The sequence below is a fragment of the Falco naumanni genome, chromosome 4 (assembly GCF_017639655.2).
Source record: "Falco naumanni isolate bFalNau1 chromosome 4, bFalNau1.pat, whole genome shotgun sequence".
NCBI lineage: Eukaryota > Metazoa > Chordata > Aves > Falconiformes > Falconidae > Falco > Falco naumanni.
This window is the reverse complement of record NC_054057.1, coordinates 39573419-39598131: the sequence shown is the minus strand read 5'-3', so window position 1 is coordinate 39598131 and position 24713 is coordinate 39573419. Positions and strand designations below refer to the sequence as shown.

General features: G+C 38.5%; 1 protein-coding gene across 1 annotated transcript in view; it reads left to right on the top strand.

Moving 5' to 3' along the window:
- ITGA8 (integrin subunit alpha 8) overlaps window positions 1-24713 on the top strand; it is a 115031-nt gene that overhangs the window by 65999 nt on the left and 24319 nt on the right. The window contains exons 22-27 of the mRNA XM_040592385.1: window positions 4239-4318; window positions 7335-7415; window positions 12813-12918; window positions 14228-14386; window positions 21103-21228; window positions 24520-24633. Of these exons, the coding sequence (XP_040448319.1) occupies window positions 4239-4318; window positions 7335-7415; window positions 12813-12918; window positions 14228-14386; window positions 21103-21228; window positions 24520-24633 (666 nt within the window). The remainder of the gene's footprint in view (window positions 1-4238; window positions 4319-7334; window positions 7416-12812; window positions 12919-14227; window positions 14387-21102; window positions 21229-24519; window positions 24634-24713) is intronic.

Here is a 24713-nt window from a genome sequence, read left to right as displayed (position 1 = left end):
AACTACTGTGAACTAGAAGTCTGAAGGGGGTACTATAAGTGTTTTCTGGGAAGGACATAAGGAAGAGAGCTAAAAGGTTTTGCAGTTTTTATTTTACTCAACTAAATGAAACTCCTAAAAAGTAACTGAAAATATTTCCAATGAATGGAATTTTCATAATGGGATGATGGGAGACAATGACGGGCTGAAGCACTAGATAAATTCCAAGTCAAGGCAGATGATTTCCTGTACCAGAAAACCAGCAAATTTTGATATCTGGTCAATGATTTCCTGGTTAGTCTCATGGCAGAGGCAGATCCTCAAGATACAGACAGAAGTAGACAAGACTCTTGATTGGGATGCAGTGTTGGGTTAAGAAGAGCATAAACCCCCACAAATTTAGAAGAGGAAAGGAAGACTAAGCACAGGAGACATTAACATTGTATACCAAGCTAGGAGCAAGTCTTTGTGGTTTGCATGTGGTCATAAAAATACATAATGGAGAGGTCTGAGTGTGGAGGTGTTAGGCTACAGCCCCTCACACTCCTTCCTTTGAATCCAAAGCCCTACTTCTACATCATCCTTGATCCAAAATGCTAGCAGTGCAAAGACTTCAGGAATGCTATTTGGTAGCCACTAAAGCTGTACTGCTCTCACCTGTCTGCTTATGAATTCTCACAGCCTAACCATGTTTTTCTTCAGAATCAGCTCTACAGCTGCCATAAATGTGCTGTTACCAAATATTCCTAAGCAAAAAACTTCATAAAGAGACACTTGGAAATAGCAGAATAAGACAGCAGAGATCGTAACATGTTTAAGGATAGTCTGGCTTATATCAAAAGAATCCAACCTTTGAAAATGAAGGCATATGAAGACAGAGCATTACAAAGCCAGATGGCAAAAGTGTTTGGTTATAGTGAGTGAAGGCTTGGAGCCTAACTTTATCTTTGAAACCATCTCTCTTGGAAGTTTAGTAAAGGTGAAAGGACTTGAGCTTTTTCGATCCAAATGTATTTATCATGGCAAATGTACTTCCAAAAGCAAAATACCAGCCCTTTGTACAAATTGCATAAATCACAAAAGGTTGCTCTGATCCATTTCCAGTTTTGCAAAACAATTCTGCTCTGGCAAGAGATCAGTTATTCTCAAAATATTCGTTCAGAAAGAGGCTCTTTGTGGAAGTTGTGAGGGAGTGGGAAGGGAGGATTAGGTCAAAATCAAACATTCCTAAAACTCTTTAACTATTGAGTCACTGTAATGACTTTTCAGCACCCTGAAATCCTAGAATTCTTGAACTCTTTAAGATCAGCTTCTGACTGTGAGGGTTATGTCAGGATTTTGTGGTATAACCTATGGGATATTACTGCAGCGGGCTACAGAGTTGTCTGACACTTCACATCTTTTACTGTCATCAAAATTGGTTTATCTCTGACTTTTTGAAAATCTGTGACCTTAAAATTATTTACTAGCCACAAAAATTACTTAACCTTTCCAGTAATATCTTTGTGGTTAAAAAAAAGATGAAAAGGTGAAAAAGAAGACAAGAAGAAATGGGAAGGAAAATCATGACACTATATGGCCAAGAATGCAAACTAGATGCCTGCGATACCACCTCACTGGCAAAAAGTGCTCAAAGTACTTATTTATGACACTGAAATGGATCAGACTGACTAGCTTCCTAATGCCTATTCAGCGACCTTAGCAAGTGAGATGTAGGTTTTATTATAAATTCTGGTAAAACAATTTGGAAATAAATAGAAATGAACAGAAACAAGGTTAGAAGACTGGCAGGTTTGGAAGATAGTGCCTATTTCTTGGTATGTACCAGACTGACTCTTAAAGAGCACAGAGGTTTTATCTTTCATATGCACTGTTAACAAACTTCAAAAAAAGCTAGCTGTCTCCCAGAATACTTCTAGATACTGTCAAACATAATAGCAGATTAAAGCTTATCAGTTATAGCAGAAATGTCATGTATTTCAAAGATATGTGGTGTTACTAACATGAAAGACAATGCAATTTTAATGAAACTAAGTTCACTTGGAAAACTATTCTGACAAAATGAATGTCCTATTAAAATAAGGAGGTTGACTGATTGCTAAGTTACAAGCTCAAGCAAATTCAACTCCTTTGGCCTCAGCAGGTTTTCAGCAAGGGCATGTGACCATCTTTGCCCCATTATTAGTAGCGATGTCAACGTCTATTTGACATTAACAAAGTAATGTGACCATACAAAGGCAACATCTGCAGCATATTAGACTCGTACAGTAGGAGTTTTTTTCAATATTAAGTAAGGTATTAAGCCCCAGGGGTATAATAGATCATCAAAACTGTAGTTCATATCAGCTCTGAGGAACATTTTATCTTTGGTTCACCAAACCTTTCTTCTGCTATAAGTGGAAACAAATGTATATGGACTGATTAGTAAAAACAGTAAGAGAATGCCAAACTGAATATTTGGATTTTTTTTGTATCAAGAGATTAAAAAAAACATTATATTTTTAAAGGTGAATGAAATATCAATAGTTAAAATCACTTCCAAAAAGTGGTCTTAAATATAGCTTACACATTTATTCCAAGTCAGCTATTCAGCTTCTGTTTAATTTAATTATTATTATCTTCTAATCTTAAAATATTTTACATCAAAATAGAGAGATTAGCTATAAGTATGACATTCAAATGGTCAGAATTCAAAGATTTGAACTTGCCATTTCTTTTATAATGACAATATTGCTTTCAGCATAGGACAACTGAAAGAAGTAATCAAAACATGTTAGCTAAGTCTCATTCTGGAGATGGATTAAGATTCAGTGATGCTCCACTGCAAGTGAGGAAAGAAGGAGAATTGAATAATTTTTTTTTAAAAAAAAAGAAATGCTTGGAAAAAAGGAATTGCTTAAATGTCTGAAATTACACCCACCCCACAGAGGAAAATGCCTCCTCTTCAGTGGTGTTGAATCTAGGTCCCAAAATAACACTCTACATTGTTGCATCCTGTCCTCTTGTGACAATGCCACCCCAAGTATGTTAATGGAAGTACGCCAAGCAGACAGCTTTTTCTTTCCCTTCTTTCCCCCCACCCTGTAATCTAGTCAGATATTGGCAGAGGTGAAGGAATAATGTCCTCATTTCCTAATGCCTTTTGATGACTTTCTCAGGAAGATTGTTTATCCACATGTAACCATCCTTTTTGAAAATATAAAAGCACAGTGTGCAAGTTATCTGGCAGGAAGCTCTACCACCAGGCAATAGGGTGTGTAGAGGGGAGTGAGAAGATGTTCAAGATTACAGACTGTAGATGTTGCTGTCAGTGTCACTGCAAAGTTCACCTTGAAAAAATTACCAGATTTAAAACACATGCAGTTGAAATGAGGCGATTAAAGCCATTAATTTAATGTTGAGGGCACATGGTATCTCCTCCCTGTCACTTACATACTGTAAGTGGGGCTGTAAATATGTCCAACAAGACGATTACAGAGACCCCACCAAAGGCTATTGTTTATTCCTTCTTTAGTCAGCCCTGCAATTCCATTCTTTCTTCGGAATTAACTTGTTCTGCTTTACCCTATGCCCTTCTTGCAAAGCAAATTAACAGAGGGAGTAAGCAAGGTCTGCATAAACACAAGGGAGCACCAGGGGAAGCCCTCATGTCCTTCAGTTTTGGGAACTCTGTGTTTTACTCTCTTTTTCAGTGGTCACACACTACAAGTTGTGGCAAACTGAACTGCAAAGATAACTTTGAAGTTCTAGTCCTCTTAACTGAACTGCAATGAAAAAACTCAAACCAAATCAAACCATCAAGCTGCTGCTAATTTAGCCTCTAGAAGAAACACAGGTGATCAGTCAGCTCTGCAACACCTACAGCATGCAGCTCATATGTCACAGTTGCAGAGACAACAGGAGGAGCAGGAAGCCCTGGACAAAGGCATTCATGGATGGAGGCACGGACAAGAGGTGCCAGACAGCTATTATTTTCTTTTGGCTTGGCGAAGTAAAGCAAAGACTGTCTGGATGAAGAGCCCACTGCTCTGTTCTTGGGAGTATGCTTTCCTCTGTCCAGCCAAGATTTCTATCTGGCAACACATACAGGCACAACAGTAGTTTTTCCTGTAAACAACTAGATGACGTTATTTCATACAAATTTTAAAAAGCAACAGTATCTTATATAAATCTGTGAAATGCAATGTTGAACAGTCCTGCTTTTTTCATACGGAGACATCAACCATTTTTAGTAACCTGTTGTTTTGTTTCTTTCTCAGTTCTCTACAGGCATTCGATTTTCTGTTCAGCATTTTGAAAATGCAGATTTCAGCATCAATTTTGAACTGCAAATAAAAAGGTTAGATGTTTTACAAAGAGTGGTTGTTTAAATTCTGAATTCCTATTGATATCTGAATTTTATTATATAAGAAGTACCTCTAACTCTTCAGTGTGAGTAGTTATTTCATGGGCTTTCCTATGGTAGCTTTCTTCAGGAGGATTTGTGGAGCTGAAGTCTTGTTAGCTTTTAGCAAAATCAGTCTCAGGGTGGTTCTGAGAATTTTATTTTGTTAAAATTCAGGTTAACTTATTTGGGTCAGTGATCCAAGGATCTTCTACAGATCTGTCAAATTTGCGCTTTGTTTTCCACTTCAGAATTAATGATGCTATCACTTTGTAACAAAGTTGTGTATTTAAAAACATATCATGCTCTGGAGGGAAAAAAAAGACATGCGACTTCTTAATGATGATTTAGAAAATAGAAGAGCAGTTAAAATCTGTTCAACAGATTTACTGGCATGAAGAAAGAAAACTGTTTCAGTTTGATGCAGGTAACCTTTGCCATTTTTCCATTAGTTTCTTCCACATTTGTGGGGCTGAAGTATTACTGCTGGAGAAGCTTCTTTTTTATGCAGAGCAGTACTTCCTCCACAGGGACAAAAAACCACAGGACACGCTGGGTTAGGATAACAGCAAGAAAAACCTGGGACTTTTTCAGCAGGTGGCAGGGCTTCTGCTCCATCTGTCCTTATCAAACACTCACTGGAGTTCCTGGTGGGGCCCCACCCAAAGAGACTTAATTGCTAATGTCTGGCCTTTAGTGAGGGCCTTGATCTTGTTCACTAGTAAATGAGATATTTAAAATGTTTAAGTCATAATTCCATAATGTAACCCTTGAAGTAAAGGGCATACAGAAACTTGGGAAGGGCACAGCAACACCATAGAAGATGGTGAGGTGCCTGGTCAGGCCTCAGCCCTCTGCCAGGAGTCTGGCTGGTGAGCTGGAGGTCATGCAAGCCTGGGAATGGGCTCCTCCAGAGGCAGATACAAGATGTAACGTCTTAGCTTGTAGGTCCCCTGTCCATACTGCTATTATTGTCAAGTCATTAATGAAAGCAATATGATTTTAAATGTGTATCAGAGGTTCTTGTCACTATCCTTTTCATGCTGTGAAACTGGAGAGGTTCAGAGCCCTTTGGGTAGCTAGATCTTTCTAGGTAATAAGAGTTGAGGGTAGGTCACTTCCATAGAAAAAGTGACAAGGCTTTACTGAGGAATAAGTCTGAACTTTAGGAGATGGCAACATCTGATGCTTTCTCCATGAGTGTGACTCACTAAAATGTAAAGGGAGGAGATCTGCTGGGCTACTAAAAGGACAATTTCCACAAACTGGTATCAAAATGCTGAAGAACACCCAGCTAGTTAACAAAAAGAAAAAAGAGAGAAAGAAAAAAGTAAAATTTGTTGCATAGGAAGTGTACCCTACAGTTAAAACTCACTCCTTTGTACATTCATTCTCAAGCAGCACTACAGTTTGAGCATGTCTATGTCCTTAGTGAACAGGTAAAACAATCTTAAGAAACTGAAATGCCTAAGGCTGAAAGAGGAAATTACCTAAATGGAAGGAAAGGGAAGCGGAGAACATATCTGAATTTGTGTCCTGGTCTGAGTTATTCAAGAGAAACCTTTAATTTACTTCAAAATATCAAGTGGAAAATAAATATTTTGGTTTGTAAGACTGAAGTTCATTACTTATGGGAAATAAGAAGGAGGCTGAGTAGTGTCTTGAAATCTGATTCCTTTTCTGATGTGGAATTTTCTAGGCAATTATATACCCCTTAGAGAGGGAGATGTCCTGGCACTTTTATTTAAACTATTTTCTTCTCTACAAAATAACAGAGCACAAACAATATTTGAATACCAAATATATATGATCAAAATCTGTATTTTAACTCTATGGAAAGTAGTACCGTTATACAAATTGGAGAGCAGCTTATTCTAATGAATTAGCGGCATAGTCATTTTTATACTTAAGCAATGTTTGTACTTTTGTAGTCAAAGCAATCGCCATAGAGAATTACATCAAAAGTACAAATAATGTTTGAGGGGAATCTGCACCAGTTTACAAACAAATTAGAGCTTCTTCTAATTTTAGCAATCTGTAACCAGAAATCCTGGATCAAAGCAGTATTGCCCTTTACTCCTCAGGAGTTGGTTGCTGGAAATGCTGGCCTCCTCTGAATGTTTCCATTAGACTGATGCTACCCAGATGTGATAACAGTAAACTGTGACAGCAATAGAAACTTAGTCTCCATGAAGCAAGGAAGTACTTCCACACTGCTTGAAAAAAGCCTCCAAACTTAGTATCATTAATCCCATAATTAAATAAACTCTAAATCTGTAATTATTTATTTTCACTGTCTTCATGCATTTGAACCTACAAACCTTTCTTTACATGAATGGGCTATAGTCATAGTAATGGCCTTTCTGAAGTAAGAGAAACTACTTTTATTATGAAGGATTTGCGATAAGACAAGACAGTAAAATGAGTGGCAGCTCTAGGCTTTAAACATAGGGATCTGTTTTCACTATCAAGTGGGACTAAGTGTAAACCCTCTCTGGACAGGGGAGGGGAGAAAATAAGAAAGGTAAAGAAACAGTTTAGTTTGATTTTTTATCTTCAAAGACTGTTACAATTTTGGAGAGTCATAAATGCAAATTGTATTTTAAGAAAGCCTATCTTGTTCATTAACACTGCTTTCCTCCAATGCATGAAACACCACTGTATTCTATTAACATAGTCCTATCCATACAGATAACCAAGCTGAACAAGGGAATTTACGTAATATTTTAAGCTAAATAAATTTGTATTATCATATTCACACATAGGATTCTTTAAAGGAAGTTTGAGTTGATTATATTGTTAAACACATAATGAACTCAGAGACTGAAGAGTAGCAATAGCAAGCCCGTGCTGTAATACGTCCAATCCATAGCTTCCTAATTGTAGGCCTTGTTGCATTCAGTGCTTTATCTGTAACAATCTAGAGTTCTGCTAAATAACCTTTTTTAACCCTTTTACATATCTTTTCCAGCTCTAACAAGATTAATCCCACCAGCAATTTAGTTAACCTCCATATCAACATCAGTGCAGTGGCTCAAGTACAGATCAGAGGGTAAGTATTCAACCATTTCAGTTCATAATGATAACTATTTTTTGTATTGAATCGTTCCACATACAATAATCCCATGTAGTGAATCTTTTAACATACTGTAATTCCCAATGCCTTATCCACCCAGAACACCTGAGAATTCCCATGAGTCTTACCCCTGCAAGCCTTGCAGGACAGAGCCACTAACGACTTACCAGCTCATGTAGGGCAGGGCTGCCCACAAGGACTCCAGTAAACTTACTGAGTGTCTCTGCAAATGCAGCACTCTGTAGAATCCCACATTGCAGTAACACCGTTTAGAGCCAACATTTTATTTGGGCATTCAAATTGTGAATGGATGTTTCTAGAACAAAATGCCTGTTCATATGCATAGGTCTGCTTGTGCAACCACTTAGGCACTTAATTCTGAATTCCAAAGCAGAAGCTGCTGCTTTTATGACTGGAATGATGAAACACGTTGTGGCCAGGCATATACTAATAGGAAGCAGGGTGAGGCATCTGCAGAAAGGATGAATAAGGAATGAGCTATGACAAGAGGTCAACCAGCTACTACTGCATGGTTCTGACATTTCTGTCTGAAGCAGGTGCCTGTCTATTAACACAAGGGATACCGAAACTAAACAAGCACAGGATATGATCAAAGATGATCTTTTCTATCTCTGTTTTCACATACAGCATGGTTTCAGAAACTATAAAATGTGATTAGGTGATAATTACCATATGAGTCAGCAGTGTGCCCAGGTGGCCAAGAAGGCCAATAGCATCCTGGCTTGTATCCGAAGCAGTGAGGCCAGCAGGGCTGGGGGAGTGACTGTCCCCCTGTACTCAGCACTGGTGAGGCCGCACCTCGAACACTGTGTTCAGCTTTGGGTCCCTCACACCAAGAGGGACGTTGAGGTGCTGGAGCGTGTCCAGAGAAGGGCAACGAAGCTGGTGAAGGGTCTGGAGCACAAGGCTTATGAGGAGCAGCTGAGGGAACTGGGGGTGTTTAGCCGGGAGAAGAGGAGACTCAGGGGAGGCCTTACTGCTCTCTACAGCTGCCTGGAAGGAGGTTGTGGTGGGGTGGGGATTGGTCTCTTCTCCCAAGTGATAACAAGCAACAGGACAAGAGGAAACGGCCTCCAGTTGTGCCAAGGAAGGTTTAGATTGGGTATTAGGAAACATTTCTTCACTGAGAGGGTGGTCAAGCATTGGAACAGGCTGCTCAGGGGGCTGGTGGAATCTCTATTCCTGGAAGTGTTTAGAAGGTGTGTGGATGTAACACTTAGGGACATGGTTTAGTGATGGACTTGGCAGTGTTAGGTTAATGGTTGGACCTGGTGATCTCACTTTTCAAACCTGAATGATTCTATGATTCTGTAAGAATCTCAGACCACCCTATAAAATCTTGGAATTAGACTGCTATCCTGACATCCTGGGGGAAGTTGTCAGGATATTCTTTTAAAGCAAATAATTGCCAAACATGCTTTTTGTCTGGGATCTCAGATTTCCTACGTCTCCTCAAACTACAGCTGTGGACCTTAACCATTCTCAGCTCTGCAAGGGGAGTACAGGCGGAACATGGCCTGGCTTCGCTCCCACAGTCAAGCCATGAGGTGTGGCTGATTTGAGAGGGGTAGATGTCCCTTATATGATGTACCTCAAGGGGCTGCCTTAGGTGTAAAAAGTAAAAATGCCTTTATGTTTTTATGGATTTATAAACATCCATTTATTTGTATCACTTCAAAGACAATACTTTGACTACCTAGTGCCAGCAGAGTGTCCAATCATTTTGCAGATCATATTTTCTGCTCTAATATTTAATCTAAGTCAGGGAGATTTTAGAAGTATTTTCATCATATTTTGGATTTTCCAGCTTAAGAAGACTAACCCTAAGGCTAGTCTTTTAGGTGGAAAAAAAGAGGACTGGCACTTAAAGACAATGTAGATATATATTGATGCTTGTATTTCTGAAAAGGAGCAGTTGAAAGACAGCATGTTTAACAAGAACAGAAATGAGAGTAGTATTTCATTTTCTGTAGTTAGTGGTGATCTAGAGACATGAGCTGGATAGGGAGAGGTGAAAAATCCAGAATGAGGGGGGAAAATTACTCTTAGAGAAAGAGAAGCGGATGCAGAGGAAATAGGAAGCAAAGGGGTTAGATGGTGGGCTGTGGGTGTGTGAGAAAATGTTGGGAGCCAGCAACTGCTCGATGTTGCCATGGGTGGGCACCTGGATTAAGGGCTGGCTGGACTTTTCAATTCAGTCAATGAAATGGTTATAGATACTTACATGAACTTCTCAGTAAGGGCTCCTTCCAGTGCTGTGGTTTCTGTTTTTTTCAGTGAGGTTGCTCATTGCTTTCACAGAAAAATTGTACAAACTTTTTGTATTCTTTGGAAACTTTTTGCCTCTCTCATGTACTTTCTGTGCCATAGCGTGTTCTTTTAATGAAAAGTTCTGTAACAGGTGAATAGATAGACAAAAAAATGACCAAAACATTCTTGGTTCTTAAAAAGAGCTTGCCTGTAAGTGGAAAAAGTGGCTTCAATTTGCTGCCTGCAGTGCTAAGAAACAGGTCATTAAATACAGAGGAATTACTTGACTGAACGACTTCCAGTTCCTTTCCTCTTAAGTCTTTTCTTATTAGCTATAGCATGCATGTACCACGGAAAATTCCCAAGTGCTTTGTTGACAGATTTTGTTAATTACTCAGAGATGCTGAGGCATTCAGCTCCAAGGGAACTATTTGCTCACAATTTCCTAGATAAAAATAAAAGAGAGACTGTGTCCACATTTGGACTGGAAAATATCTAGCACTGGTTTCCCTGCTGCTCTGCACAGAGTTGCATGAAGTGGGACTGGAATCATTGTGCATTTTACTGAGTAAGTAGTTATGAAATTGTGCATATGTATACATACTTATAAATTTGCAGTGGATCCATGCAAATACTGCCTCTATGAGAAAGGAATAAATCTTCTTCAGTATCCTATTCAAAAGAAATTTAATTCAATGAGAAGTTGCTCTGATAACTGAGATTTTATTATTCTGCCTACCTTTTGTTCTATAAAAATATAAGTTGTAAGTGTTATTTCTCACTGCTGAAAGAGCACTAGAGGAATGAGGGATTCAGGAAGGAAGTAATTTGGACTGAGAGGATTTGCAGCTGGTAGAATTCTTATTGTAAATCCCACATAAGCATATTCTGTAGAACGTACTTCCTTTAACTTATTTTTCAGTGCTCTTGTTTGATTATTGTCACCTAAAAGTCTAGGAAAAATTCTCATCTAATAAATCATTCAAATGTTAAAAATATTCTTAGTTAAATGCAAAATAAAATAGTCAAAAGGGGAATTCTGTTTAATTTGATCGGATTTTGCTGCTTTCATGTCAATAGCAGAAGTCCTCAAAATAACTGTAAAATCTGTTTAAATAAATGTTCTTATTTACTTTATAATTGTTTTAATTGAACACCTACATTTACACTTCACGTTTTGTAAGTCTGTGTATAAGAAAAATACGGCACAGGGAGTGTAGTAGAAAATACTCATTTTTGAAATCTCGTGCCTGCTTCTTTTTGTCTATGTACAGTTTCTGGTTTGCAAATTTTTGTGGTAGCTTAAGGGTTTCTGTGTCTTGGCTTTTGCAACAACACAGGAAAGTTCCTATTCTCCAACAATTAATAATTAAAATTCTTATAATAAACAAGGCCGTTTGTGAAATATAATAATTTAGGCTAGCTACCTCATCTAAAATTACCTTTAATTAATATGTTCCATTGTTCTTACTACTTTGACTTGTAAATTTGTCCCCTGGCTTACTTGTTAGTACAAACCTCTGCCTTTTGAAGTCCGGGGAAGTATTTAGAGTTAGCATTTAGAATTAGCAGGGTATGCCAGGGTACCCTAAATTTCATGAAGAGTTGTATATTAGCTGGATGGTGTTAAGTTGTTCTCTGGGATCACCTGCTGCTTTTAGAAGCTGTATTTGGTAGAAAAGTTTCTATCAAACATTTCATTCATTATATCCAACATTAAGAGCTGGAAGCAAGAACAGTTTGTTTCTTCCTAAAGTATTTTTAAAAGTCAGCATTTGCAACAAAATCATCCAGTCTTCTGTCCTCTTCTGCAAGGGGCAATCTGCAGTATTGCTTTCTCTGTTAAGAATCAAGGGAAAGTGAATTAATATTGGTGGGTAGAAGTCCATCATTTTAGTCAAATGTTATATTCTGAAAAAACTCATTAGCAATTCTTCTTTTAACAGTTTTCTGTCTGAAAACTTCCAGCTTTGGCAGAACAAGCACTGAAATTTTATGGCTTTTCTTTAAGCTAAAGGTTCTGGAAACCTGCAAAACCAAGTGAGCATCATCCCTTGTAAAGGAAGGGTAATACTTACCGTTTTAGCACCAAGAGCTACTTTCAGTACTAGCAGATGGCAGATATCTGTGCCAGAACTCACTGACCATGCTAAAAGAAAATCTTGGGATCCATTTTCCCAACTTCTCAACAACTGAATAAGGTTAAAGTTGGCATCTGAATGGGACCCTGCCAAGGAACTTACAGTTTTTATAGGAAATAAAATGCTTGTGATTCAAATAGAAACGTTAATAGACTACTTGGTCCTTGATGTCAGACAGGGAAGGAAAGGAAAAATAAAATAGCAGATGGAAAGATGTCAAATATTAAGTCACTGTTTTCTTCGTTTATGTTTGATTTACATGTTGCAAGTTGCAACGGTGTTTCAGGGGATGCCTCAGCTGCCACTTCGTTTGCAAAGCAAATGGGAAGCTTGGAGCACTAGTCCTGAATTCAGTTTCTTGATACACCGCTTTCCATTGTGAGTTTATGGAAGTCATAGTACCTCCATTTCCCACCTGTAAAATGAGATAGACTACTCTGCAAGGTTTTTTACAGGAATAATAACAGAGTTTATATTGAATTTACAGTCAGAGCAGTTAAATAAATATCTAAAAATGTATTGCAAGGAAGGAAAATGCATAGCATTAAACATCTACAGGCTTTACATAGAAATCAGAAAATTCATTTATTTACATATCATTACTCTAGTTTTTTTTATTGTATTAATGTATTCAGATACCTCATCAGTGTGAATGTAAATGCCCGACAGACTACATTCCTCTCTCCAAATAGAGAAAGAATCACCCCCTTGTCTGGAAAGGACCATCCATCAGAGGAAGTATGAAAATAAATGCACACCCTCAGTAGTCTGTAAGAACTGGGTAGTACTTTATGGAAGCATTATATATTGTTCAACTCACCTAATTCTAATGAATGTGCCCAAGTAAAATGCCCTTAAGGGCTCAGGTTTCTATCTATAGTGGTCTTCATGTTTTTTTCTAAAAGTGATGCAGCCAATCACTGGTAACAGTTGATGATTTAACCTATTTTATATATTACAGGGTGTCTCACCCCCCAACGATTATTTTGCCGCTTCATAACTGGGAACCCAAAGATGAACCTACAAAAGAAGAAGAACTTGGTCCTTTAGTAGAACACATCTATGAGGTAAAAATGTTATATGTTGCCACAGGACCTCATGCTAGAAGGGTTCAGGTAGAAAAAGGTGCATTGGGTGAACTGCATGGAATACAGGCCACTTTTGGAATCTGATGGATGGACTTTATTCTAGGAGATAAAACAGAGTGCTTCACATATGGTTATAATTCACAAACTAGCACTCAAGAAAACATAAGCAACTGAGCTGAATCAGCAGTGTAAGATAACAACTTGCATGGCTTATATAAGCTGTTATGAATCAGTCTGTAAAATACAAAATATTATTTGTGAATTCCTCATCTTAACACATTTCTCTAAACTGAAAAATCACTGACAAATCTTCCTGCCTCAATCATGTGGGCTGTTTGTGGAACTATATATGTGACTTCCAATGTATTGACATAGTTACAGTGATTATTACAGTGATTAAAGAAACCACATTTAATAGTGTATTGATATCAGCAAAGCATAAAAAAGGTCAAACAACCACCCAAAAACCCTTTACTGAAGAAGATTTAAGATTGAAATTGGGTTTTATTTGGTTCTAAATAAAGCTTATTAGTCACAAAAATTCTACACACTCAAAAAAAGGAGGTTCTCGCGTATCTAGAATCTTTGAGTAAAGCTCCATGGTGTTCTGCTTCTTCAGCTCTCATGCCTAGTGTTAACACATATCCAAACTTCCTGTGGTCATCAGATGTTTTCAAGTTGTAAACTTTGATACAAGAAAATCATCTTAATATCCCAGATTTTATAATTTATATTATTTCTATCTTTACTAGATTTCCCAGAAAAGAATAATGCCCTGGGATGTTACTTTGGGAAAACTAGTTCCCTTTTTTCTTTTGAGGAAATTTGAACTGAGGAGTGTTCCTAATCACAAACCTAGTTTAAGCTGTGCTATGCCTTCTGTTCTTGCACACTGAAATGTGATTCTTTTGTGTCCTGATGTTTCAGCTACTATTTTCAAGTATGTTCTGTTAAGGTTCATTGTATATATTTGTATAGTGTGTTTTGATGTGCTTTTTTATACTTTCTAAGGTAATTCTGTCTCTTTTATATGTACGAAAAAATGGGAAAGGTGCGGGATTTCTTGAATACAGACAGACAAAAAAGGTTATTCTCCCAGATTTGCCAGGCTTTGTGACTAACATGTAGAGGTTCTTTTCCCCTACCTGCAACAGATTCTCCATCAATAAAATTATATTAATAACCTACACATCTTTTCCAAAGTAAAATGTCTAAGTGGTGGTCACTGTGGTTTCTGTTGTTATTTTTGTAAATGCCTTGGAAAGCTCTGATGCTATTTGTTTGACAGCTGCACAATATAGGACCAAGTGCCATCAACAATACAGTTCTCCGTGTCGGTTGGCCTGTGTCCAGTGGAGAAGAATTTCTTCTTTATATTCTTCATATTCAGACACATGGACCATTGCACTGTCAGACGAGCTCTCCTATTAATACAATGCAAATAAAGGTAAGTTAGCTCCTTTTATTTCCATCCATGTCTGCATTTTGCTTGATTTTTTTTTTTTTTTTTTTTTTGCCTACACTTCACAATGGGATGGAGCTTTTGGGGAATTCTTCACAATGACCCTGAGATCATTTTCCTACGTAAGAAGCAAGATATAGATAGTCTATAATGTTTCTAGTGTGACAGTTGTGTTGCATGGTATGTGTTTTGTTTCCGAACTCTTCTTATCAGAAGAGTGCATTCAATCCTGCTTTCTGTGTCACCGACAAAGATGTTAACCAGCGCTGGTCCCAATACGAACCCCTGAGGAACACCACTCATCACTGGTCTTCACTTGGACATCGAGCCATTGACTGCAACTCTTTGAATGCAGCCATCCAGCCAATTCCTTATCCACCAAGTGGTCCATCCATCAAATCCATGTCTCTCCAATTTAGAGACAAGGACGTCTTGCAGGACAGTGTCAAATGCTTGGCCCAAGTCCAGGTAGATGATGTCAATTGCCCTTCCTTTATCCAGCTGTGCTGTAACCCCAGCTGTAACCCCACCATAGAAGGCCACCAAACTCCTCAGGCACACTTTGCCCTTAGTGAAGCCATGTTGGCTGTCACCAGTCACCTCCTTATTTTGCATGTGCCTTAGCACAGTTTCCAGGAGGATCTGCTCCATGATCTTGCTGGGTGCAGAAGTGAGACTGACTTGTCTGTAGTTCCACAGATCTTCCTTTTTTTCCCCTGTTTTAGAAATGGGAATTATGTTTCCCCTTTTCCATTCAGTGGGAACTTCACCGGACTGTCATGACTTCTCAAATATGACGGGTAGCAGCTTAGCCACTTCATCTGTCAGTTCCTGCAGATGCCCCTCATCAGGTCCCATGGACCTGTGCACCTTCAAGTCCCTTAGGTGATCTCCAGCCTGATCTCCTACAGTGAGCAGTTCTACATTCTCCCATTGTTGCCTTTGCCTTCTGCAGCTCGGGCGGTGTGGCTGGAGCACTTGCCAGTGAAGACTGAGGTAAAAAAGTTGTGGAGTACCTCAGCCTTCTCCATATCCCAGGTAACCAGGTCTGCCATTTCCTTCCAGAGAGGACTTACGTTTTCCCTAGTCTTCCTTTTATCACTGACGTACCTATAGAAGTTTTTGCCCTTGATGTCCCTGGCCAGATTTAATTCTGTCAGGGCTTTAGCTCTCCTAACCTGATCCCTGGTGGCTCGGACAGTTCCTCTGTATTCCTCCCAGGCTCCCTGTCCTTGCTGCCACCCTCTGTAGGCTTCCTTTTTGTGTCTGGCCTTGTCCAGGAGCTCCTTGGTCATCCAGGCAGGCCTCCTGACATTTTTGCCAGACTTTGTCTTTGTTGGGATGCCTCGCTCCTGAGCGTGGAGGAGGTGATCCTTGAATATTAACCAGCTTTCTTGGGCCCCTCTTCCCTCCAGGGCTTTATCCCATGGTACTCTACCAAGCAGATCCCTGAAGAGGCCAAAGTCAGCTCTCATGAAGTCCAGGGCAGTGAGCTTGCTGTGTGCCCTCCTCACTGCCCTAAGGATCTTGAGCTCCACCATTTCATGGTCACTGCAGCAAGGCTGCCCTTGAGCTTCACATTCCCCCATTACTTCCTCAACAGCAGCCTTTGCTGCTGTTCATGCAGCCCAGGATGCTGCTGACTCTCAGTTCTGACAGGGCACACTGCTGGCTCATGTGCAGCTTAAGCCAGGTCTTTTTCTGCATAGCTGCTTCTTAACCTGTCAGTCCTCAGCATGTTTTGCTTCTTGGGGCTACTTCCTTGCACCAAGTCTATGAGAAGATCCATATTTTTTTATATCATATGCTATATATTATATTATGGTTAAGTTCAACATAGTACGAGAAATTGTAATCTGTAAAACTGGAGTAGTTTTAGAATCATATATTTTTTACATGTCTTATTTTAATTTTTCAGAGAACATACTTTGAATACTGTATAAAGTGAAATTATCAACAGGAATTCTGCATGGAATATACTGCAGAAATGGAAGTTTTCATGTAGTGCCACTTGATAAAAGGATTCATATAGTCTACAATTATTCTATGGCTTAATCTATATTGACTCATAAAAATAACAACTTTGTCAGCAACGTGACAGGCTTTTGGGTTTTCTACTTTGAAATGATTCTGTAATTATTTTAATCATACCAGCAAAAAGAAAAAAAAATTCCCTTGCCAATTTTTTGGTAAGTGTTATTTGTAGGTATTGTTTCCCGTCCAGATTTCTTCCCCTTCCACGGACATGTTTCTTTTCTAGCAGAGCTGGAGATCTCAGAGTTTGCAGGAAACCGTAACAAGGGGAAGCACAGTAGCGGCCTCCTCGGTACAGTGTTGGTATGCCAGTGTCTAAAAGCCTCTTTCAAGATCTGTGTTTGTGATGGCAGATCCCCTCAAAAGAGCTTGGTTTGGCCACAAGTCAGAAGATTTAGCAAAACACAGCTCTACATATTATCCCATCAAAAACAAGGTATCCAATTTATTAAGCATAACTGATTCCAGACACTTCTGGAGTAAACAACACTTCTCGAGTTTAACCAGTAGCCTGTTAAATATCTTGTGGGGAGAGCTGCATTCCAAATGTTAAAAGTGCTATATATCTTTGGCATACTAGGAAGAGTTCGAGTTCTATACAGTGGATGGAAGTGGAGGCATCTTTCTGGTGAAGGCTATTCCTCACAACCACAGGGGCTACAAGTCTTTGGCTTAAAGAGGCAGAACTAAAATATGTACTTACAAGAATGTAGAAAAGCTGATGTATCCCAAATACATTATGGCTAGATTTCTGTGTTTCACCCAGGAAGCCAGAAAGGGGTTAGGATTACACCCTTTTATTTAGTTTTGCTAGTGAAGATAGAAAAATGTTTCCATTTTGTACCCAAAACACAGCAAGTTTGGAAACAGAGAATATTTTCCATTAATCTTTTCTGCCCCATTTCTACCTATTTTTCAGAGGTGGTGAGGAGAAGGAAGCTGATGTGCTACATTTGTATTTGCAAGCCTAGTATCTCAAAGCCACTGGTCAGATCAGGTTGAAAGTACATGAGAAGGAGATTTAGCATCCCCCTACCCTAGCCACTGCGTTCTAAGTTTCAATTAAGAAGCTGAGATGGGAGCATTACAGTCAGGAGAGCAGAGCTCTGGGTAGAATAGTGCCATAGTTCTTAAGCACTTTTTCAGGCAATGTATTTTTTGGTGATTTTTGTAGGGTTTTAATTTTGCTTTTCCTTCTCCTACTTGATAATGATTGTATCTGTTACATTAACAAGACTAAATTCTTGTGAGACTTGTGAGAAATCTCCCTGTAATAATGAAATAATGGTCCATCTGTCTTAGCAGAATATGGCTTTAGATGTACAATCATTATTGCAAGACTTAAAACATCTTTTCCTTATTTCAGTTTTTCAAAGCACTGAACAGCATGAATACATAAATCAGGTTTCAAATATGTAATGCTTATCTATTGCTTCAGATAGGAAGAGGATACAGAGACGGCTTACTTCAGGTTTTGTCTAAACAGCTGGATGCCTGGCACAGATTTCCAAATAAGGCTAAGGACATTATACGCCTGGCTCCTCTTGGATTTCAGAACCTAGCTCTCCTAGGGTGCTTGGGCATTTCCCCTTTGAAATTACTTGGATTGTTCAGTTTCAGTCAAAGCGGTATATTTCTCCCCATTGCTGAATTTCTTCTCTTGTGGAAAGGTTTCCTTTGTGCTTTGTTGGTTCTTCCACAAAGATAAACCAAACCTGTGCACACATGGGAAGACTCTTATATAGGGATTTTTCCTTTTCAGTAGCTTATCTTTCTCTGAAGACAGTGAGGGGCATGAAAGGATAATAAAATTATGAATCTTGCAAAAGGTGTAAAGAGGAGCAAAAGGACTTATCAAAGATACGGAACGGATTCCCTTGCAGAAGAACTCATTCTGCTAGGGTGCTTCAATCTGGAAAGGAGGTGCCTATGTGCAAATATGGGCCACAAGATCAGAAGTGGCAGAAGGAGCATGGGTGGGGGTTGACTGCTCTCTGCCTGTTGCTGCACAGGAATGCAGTGTGTTCACTGCACAGGAATTGGAGCATCAAATGAAGCCTGTAGAGCCAGATTCAAAAGAAGCAAAAGAACGTGGTGGTTCATAATGACAAGTATTAGATGTCTGGAACTTGTTGCCAAAGGAAGTAGTCAGGATTAAAAGTTTACATGGTTTTAAGAGGAAACTGGACCAATTCACAAAAGAGGAGTCCAGTAAAGATTAATGAATAAACAATAACTTCATGCAGATCAGGAGGTCCCTGAGCTGAAAACATTTGGAAGCTGAAAGTTATTAGGAGAGAGCGTTGTGTATGCATGCCCTGTTGTTAGTCTTCCTTCCACAACTGCTTAAAGGCAGTGTTGATGAGAAGAGGGCTCAGCTAGCTGGACTTTTGGCTTGAGCCAGTATTCCTGGCGAGTTGGGTTTTCCTCCCCCAGATTAATGGGAAAAAGTAGTTTTATGGAGCCTGTGCCTGTAAATACCAGAAGTATAGGCAGTGGTTTCCAACTATGGTAGACAATACAAAGTGACACACATGACACATTCTCAGTAGCTGAGCACTGTAGTACTGTAGGGCATCTGTCAAGCAAGCAGAGAAATAGCTGCTAAAATCCACCACATGGGTAAGGTACATCCACCAACATGACTGACTGGCAGGAGCTAACCTCTTCCAGAGGCAGTGTCTCCTCATGCTGTAGAGCCATTATTACTGTGTGTAAGTCGTGGTCTGGAGACAAAATAATACCATCCAATGCATTGCTCTTGAATGGTCTCTTACATCTCTTGTAAAACAGCTTTTACACAAAGTCCTCTTCCAGAACATTTCTGATGGAGTTACACATTGCAGCAGAGGGTTTTGCTTGCCTAGAAAAAGAGGAAAGCTAAACTGGGTTTTGAAATGAGAAGTGAAGAACTGATCTCAAAATCTGCTCAGGCAAAGAAAGCACAACCATTTTTCCCTGGTGGGGAAACTGAGACAGTCCATTGTAGTTAAAGGGAGGAAGCGAGAATCCATTTAAAGTAAGGTATGGTGTGCTAAATATGGGGCATATGAAATAGCTACAGAGACGCAGTTGTACAATTCCGTGCTACTGGCTCAGGAAGGATAAAATAGTATCTTTAACCTCAACATCTAGGCCACTGGATATACCCTGTTTTTAAAGTGTTACAGGAGACATGTATGTTTTCTCTTAAACAGAGGGCTGTTTTCAAACCTTTGCTGTAATAATTCACTACTGACGATGTTAACACTCTGGGATCTATGAAAAAATAATTCAATATAAAAATCACCTAGTGGATCTACATATGTATCGTGATCATGTATTGAGGGCTTCTTCAAAGGCATGTCATTATATTGTGGTTCTTTTAATTTATCGTCATTAAAGAAGCCTGTACATGCTGGTGAGGGAATCCAGAAAGAGAATTCCCATGTGTTATCACATTGAAAGGGAGAGATTTACTAGCTATTTAACTTCCTTTATTGCAAAAAGACAATGTTAACCTAATTAAGTGACGGGGGGGAAAAAAGACTTATTTTTGCTTAAGGAGTTTTCATCAGTTAATAAATTATAGTATCTTTCACTTTGTAGGATGCTTTTGACTGAAGATCTCAGACAATGTCAAAATACTTCCTTCTTTGGCCTCGTAATCTTGGTCCGATGAATGGTACAAATTTGCCAGATCTAGTACTACACAGCATTAGTGTGTGGAAGGTTTTATGTGTTTATAGCTATTCTCTTCCCTTTAGTGCTACAACATTTCATACAATTACAAACATTTGCTTTAGGAATTTGTTTAAGATATTTTGATTTCAGAGGCTAAAGGAACTGATAAGATGGATCTGATGTAGCTCTTCATAATCTGAGGCCCTTAATGAATAGTCTTGCCTATGTTTATGTGAGTCCCTGTTGAGATCTTATTGCAAACTTCCGCTTATATTTTATTGTGATTTTACATGATTGGATTGTCAGGAATTAGAATTTATCTTTCCCTTCATAGTGATAGATTGCCCAGGCATTCTCTGAGACTTCTTGAGAGAGAGAAGCCATAAATGCTCTGTGTAGAAACTAAAGACAAACTGCCAACAATGAAAATATGATTTAATCGGAGAATAAAAATCTGTGAAGGTAAAGCTGAAGAGATTGCATTTTAATTTGAGATTAAAAATGAACCAACTGTTACATTATACAAAGTTGAGTTGTTACTAAAAGAAATCTGTAACAAATAATGATCAAAAGTTGTGTTGCTAGAATTCAGATTTCCTTTTTTTTTTCTTTTACTTTCTAAAGCTTGTAAAATCATTATATTTCAATAGGCAGATTCTGATCTGAACGAATGACCAGGTTTCCATGCAGCAACTTTGAATTTATCCTGTTACAGAGATCAAAATATGGGCCCAAGAGTCTAACAAAATTAAGGACAGCAATGAAATTGTTACCAGTAAAAAGTGGAAAAAGATGTCACCTACTGTAATTCCTATAACCGGGCAATATCTTGCTGTGCTATCACTCATCATGCTTCTAGCTGAAGACAGTATATTCTCATGGCTGTTCTGTATAAACCACAAATACAGTGTTAATCCAGAATTCAAGACTTCTTAGAAGGGAACAATTCTGTTAGACTCATTGTATGAGTATGCCATTACCATTCATATTTTTTCTCTTTGCAGTTTGCTATTCCACAAGACACTCCTGAACTTGCTGCTTTTTTATATAATTCCACGAATTCTCATTACATCAGGAGAAGGGATGTCACAGTGGCAGAACCTCACAGGAAAAACTCTGCAAAAATATGGGTGAGCTATCCAAAACCTATAAACCGAAACTATGCATGTAGTGTATCAAGGTGCCTGTTCGTTTGACTGCCATTTATTTACAGGTTTCAAATATTTTTGAACTGCTTTTTAACCCCTCAGTTTAAAATACTCTTTATTACATATCACCATGCCACAGGTTAGTGATTTTGTTTGACAGATTTTTACATTAAAGATCATGCATGCCAAATGCCTGAATGTCTTACTCCTGGCTGTTTGCAGACAAGCCTCTGTGGTCACGCAGGGGCACACTTACCACAGGGAATTTCAGCACAGATTTAGGGAAAGGGCCCCTCTTCCACAAATTAAATTTCAGATTCTGACTTCTGAAAGATAGGTCTCTGCTTGTTAGCTTGGCTCCTAACATTCTGGCTCTTTCATAAAGAGTAGCTCGTACTTAAAATTAACATTGTCATGTAAAGTAATAGTTCTGACATTGGAGTATATTTGTTCCTCCCAGTAAGTACTTATGTACACATGGAAAGGGAAGACTCTTTCCTTTTACAATAAAACAAACAAGGCAAATGGGTCAGGCAGTGCTGGAGCAAGAGCAAAGACTTCTTTCCCAGGAAAATACTTCTGATCAGTCTGGTACCTGAGTATTTGGACTTGGCTGTATTTTCAGAATGTTGGGGGTTTTGCCAGTCGTGAATTCACTGTCCCATCCTTAGCGTACTTCAGCATTGCAGGTGTCAGCTCCCCTCACCTAGTGGCTGTGTTCAAACTTGGTGACCTTGAGGTCGGCATGGTATTCATGCAGTCAGTACTTTCCATCTACTTTGATGAACCTTAGGCAGAGTTTCTTTCACGCTGTCCAGTCTCTTATGAAGCTGTTTACTGCAAGGTCATGTTTGAATTCCTTCATATCACTAGAATTTGGTAGAAAGAAAAGAACCTCACAGACCTAAGTATTCTGGAGTAATAGAATAAGTATGCTGCTTCTGCAAGTTAATTTGGCAATTTTTGTAACAGGAAGAAGATAGAATCTGAAAGTAATGAATACCATAATGCTATTAAGAACAAAATCACAGATGAACCCATTTTAAACAATAATCACTGTTGATTACTATGTAATTCTTTCATCAACCTAATACCCTGGGCAGAATCTCGTTCCACCAGGGCTGAAGGAAAAATGCCTGGGCTTTCGAAGGCATACCAGTCAATACCACAGAACACTTAATCCATTCTTCAGCGATACCTTAATTATCAGTTATCTTTCTCAGTGATTAGGCTCATATGCTGCCAACACAGAAATTACTGCAGCAACTGAAAGTGGTTAACAAAGTTCTGTGCTGTGTTTGCATCTTAAAATACAAAGCAGAGATTTATCAGCTGCTTGATGTAAATGGATATGTTTAGCTGAGTACTTAATAATATAAAGTTGGCACTGTGATAAGCAGTCTTCTAGTACAATATGCTTTTGATAAGCACAAATTAGGATAGGATTGGGTACAGTGCTTACCACTAGATATATACCAGGACTTTTCCAGGATGTACATAGAGAAGGAGTAGATCATTTGTTCGGTTAGAAAGGTGTCCCAATTCTGTGTGCCTTCAGCATTGCATACTACAGATCCAGATTTTTTTTTTTTTTTTGTGACATGTTGGAAGTACACATGGAAAGTGAATGTTGCTCTGGTAAATGACTGATCGGGCAAAGGTAATTCTTTGTTAAAATTTGGGGGTTTTTTTCTCAGAAATTTTAAGTTATTTTCATCAAAGCATTTTCACAGAGAGGAAAAATGTTCTGAGAACCTCTTGTTCTGTTTACTGTTTATTAAACGTTTGGTTTTTCTTCCATTAGTTCTAAAGTTACAGTGTTCTGAAAATTACTACAGGCTAAAAGCATTACTAAGAAAAATAGAAATATGTGTTCAGGTCCTAAAGTGTCAGCCAAAAGTAGGCTTTTATGCATACTAATGATTTATTTAGTTAGTATGTGTTTTTGGCCACCGTGATTAATGAAAACAGCTCTCCTCCTTCTTGCAAGATAAATAAATCTGGTTGGAGGATGTTTAAATATGAAAAACCAAATAAACAGATACTTTGAGACATTCATTTCAAGAAAAGGTTTATAGTTGCATGTTCCAGGGTTTACAGTTTCAGTTTCAAGCACATTTAGAAAATACTATTTTTCTCCTGATCACTGATGAAGCATATAGCTTCTACTTAACTTGTGATAAGGTAGAGGTTTGTGGGGAAGGCTGTCTGTAAGGATACAGGATTCCTTAAAGGTGTTTTCAGATCCGTTACATAAATCATCATCTCGTTTCCCTAAGTATAGGCTTTGGTAATGCAGCCATTCTTACTCTCCTGAGGGAATATACTTGTGAAAACTTAGCTTTGCTTTTGAGGTCACAAGACCTTCTGTCATGAGTGTCAATAAAGCACCTGTAAGGGAAAGATTCTCTTTGTTATAAAAATATGAATCAATTAAAAGCTCAGTCTTCCTCCTGAATCAAACCAAAACTTTTTGGAGAAAACCCATTTGTATATATAAACCTATACAATTTTTTGCACATGCTTTGAATCATTTTTCTATGAGGTCTTTCTTTCTTTTTATACCCCAAACAACTGTATAATTTCTGTGGTTACCCCATAAGACTCTGCTCGTTCCCTTCAGGGGCTTCCAGTCAGCTTTTAACCTTTTTTGTGACATTCTTCTGGCAGACTTTGACAGAGTATATAGTTTTGAGTTGCATTACTTGGCTTTTGTCTTCAAACCAGTGCATGAGCCAGAATCGCTGCTCATCAGGAACATTTAATGGACAAGAAATTTCCAGTAGAGCAACTAATGAATCTCAGCAAATGTTCTGGCTGTTATAATGTAAACATCAGCAAGAAACCCAGGAAAGTTAGAAGAGGGGAAAGGTTTAGGGACATAAATAAAGACTTCAGGCATAGAGAACAGAAGCAAAAAGAATGTCAAAATCTGAAACTGAAAGATGAAGCCAAAGCACATGTGTCAAGGGATTGATAAGTACCTGGACATTTTAAGAGTTCTTCAGAGTAGATATTACTGGAAATTATTACTCTTCATTACTGCACGTAGGTGGTTGTATTCATTGGTGGCGCAAAAAAAAATATTCACCTTGGTTTATAGTTCTCACGATTACTCATGGAGTATCTCATGTATAATTAGATTAAATTACTCATTTCAGACTACTTAACTTTTTAAGGGAAAGTTGATTAATTATGCTAATTTATAGCATTTGAGAATGATTGTATACATTTTTAAAGCATAGATGTGACTTACCTTTATTTTGTACACAGAACTGTACAAATGTGAAGTGTATCCTAATTTCCTGCTCTGTGGGACAACTGGAAAGAGGGAAGAGTGCAGCACTAAAAGTCAGGTCCCGGCTATGGGCCCAAGCATTCCTGGAGGTAATGCGTGCAAAAATCTCTTTCTGTACACAAAGACCCCTGCATCTTTTATTTGACGGGATATTGAAGAATACTAATCA